Source organism: Phocoena sinus, chromosome 2, assembly GCF_008692025.1.
Source record: "Phocoena sinus isolate mPhoSin1 chromosome 2, mPhoSin1.pri, whole genome shotgun sequence".
In the NCBI taxonomy this organism is placed as follows: Eukaryota; Metazoa; Chordata; class Mammalia; order Artiodactyla; family Phocoenidae; genus Phocoena; species Phocoena sinus.
The window spans coordinates 138,470,470-138,471,732 of record NC_045764.1 but is presented as its reverse complement, the minus strand read 5'-3'; the positions used below and the strand labels follow the sequence as shown (position 1 = coordinate 138,471,732).

Sequence of the window (1,263 nt, the reverse complement as noted above, 5' to 3'; positions counted from 1 at the left end):
GGGACAGGCATTAAATTACATTTTGTGATATTTGCCCTTAAACATCACAGTGCCCAGTAGTGAGGTCAGTTAACTTTCTTTTAAAAGCAATGGAGCATTTTTACTCCAAGAATGAGACACTTTGAAGCCGAGAAAAAGTGACCAGCCCTAGATCTAGATCAAGACTTGTCATGACTGTCAAAAGCGAGATCCAGGAGTGTAGATTTCAATTAAAATCTTCAGTCTCCTCTGCCATCCACTGATTTTCAATATGCTCCTGGGGCAACCGCTCCAGGTTCTTCCACACATTTGGGTGGTCCTCCAAATCTTCGTAGAGGGACCTCACAATGTCCAGTCTCCTGTAATCCTCAGGTTTGACCAGGCTTCGCACAACCTGGAGGCACCACTCTTTCAGGGTGTACACTGGTAGTGTGATGGTTGCAAAAATAGGCTGTCCATCAACATTGAGAGACGGCACAAACAGCTCGGTTTGGTTAACTAGAAGCCCATCAGATGTCCCAGCATCTAGGAAGACCCAAAGATGACCCCGGTAGCTATGGATTCGGCGGCCCGTGCTGGGGGGCAGCGTGAGGTAGGGCTGCACCTCGCCGTCGAAGTTGAGCCACACGGACAGCACCACGCGCGGGCTGCGGTTGTAGAAGATGACCTGGGACGGTCGCGCGTGTTCACTGAGCGCAGCATCGGCCGCGGCCGCCCTGCCTCTATCTCCTGCCCGGAGCGGGGCTCCTCCGGGTGGGACTCTTCCGGGCCAGACTCCTCCGCGCCGGCCTCGGCCTCTTCCGCGTTCCCCCGCTTCCGGGGCACTACCTCCCGGAGCCTAAAACTCGGTAATTCAATATTTTGTCGGGTGTCAATGGTAACACTAAAGAAAATAAGCTATGTCTTTTGATTGGTTGATTAATCGGTTGATTAATCTTTATACACAGAATGACTTTCTAGACATATGGCCTCTAAATAAAGGACAAGGTATTTCATTTTTAAATGTAATAATACCATTAGTTTCTGCTGAGAAAAATTTATAGGCAACTAGTTGAAGTTTACAGAGATAATACCTTCAGTTAACCAAGTATAATAGTACAATGTATCAATTATACTGCAAGAGACTAGGAAACTATGAGATAATCAACTATTTAAAACATTTAACAAAGGCAGAAGAGTTAACAAATTTGAGACTCTAGCAAAATTCATTTCAGTTAAATCATTTACACTATATGAAGTTCAACAAATTATGTGGGTTAACTGAAGCTAACATAGCCCAATTCA

At 45.8% G+C, this 1,263-nt stretch overlaps 1 protein-coding gene across 1 annotated transcript; it reads right to left on the bottom strand.

Annotated features, from left to right (window-relative positions):
• Window positions 1–205: 205 nt before the first annotated feature.
• On the bottom strand, window positions 206–696 carry LOC116749686 (von Hippel-Lindau disease tumor suppressor-like). The gene is given in 2 exon segments (XM_032624331.1): window positions 206–657; window positions 660–696. Coding segments are annotated over 2 exon segments (474 nt in total). The 5' UTR covers window positions 682–696.
• Between the last annotated feature and the right edge of the window lie 567 nt (window positions 697–1,263).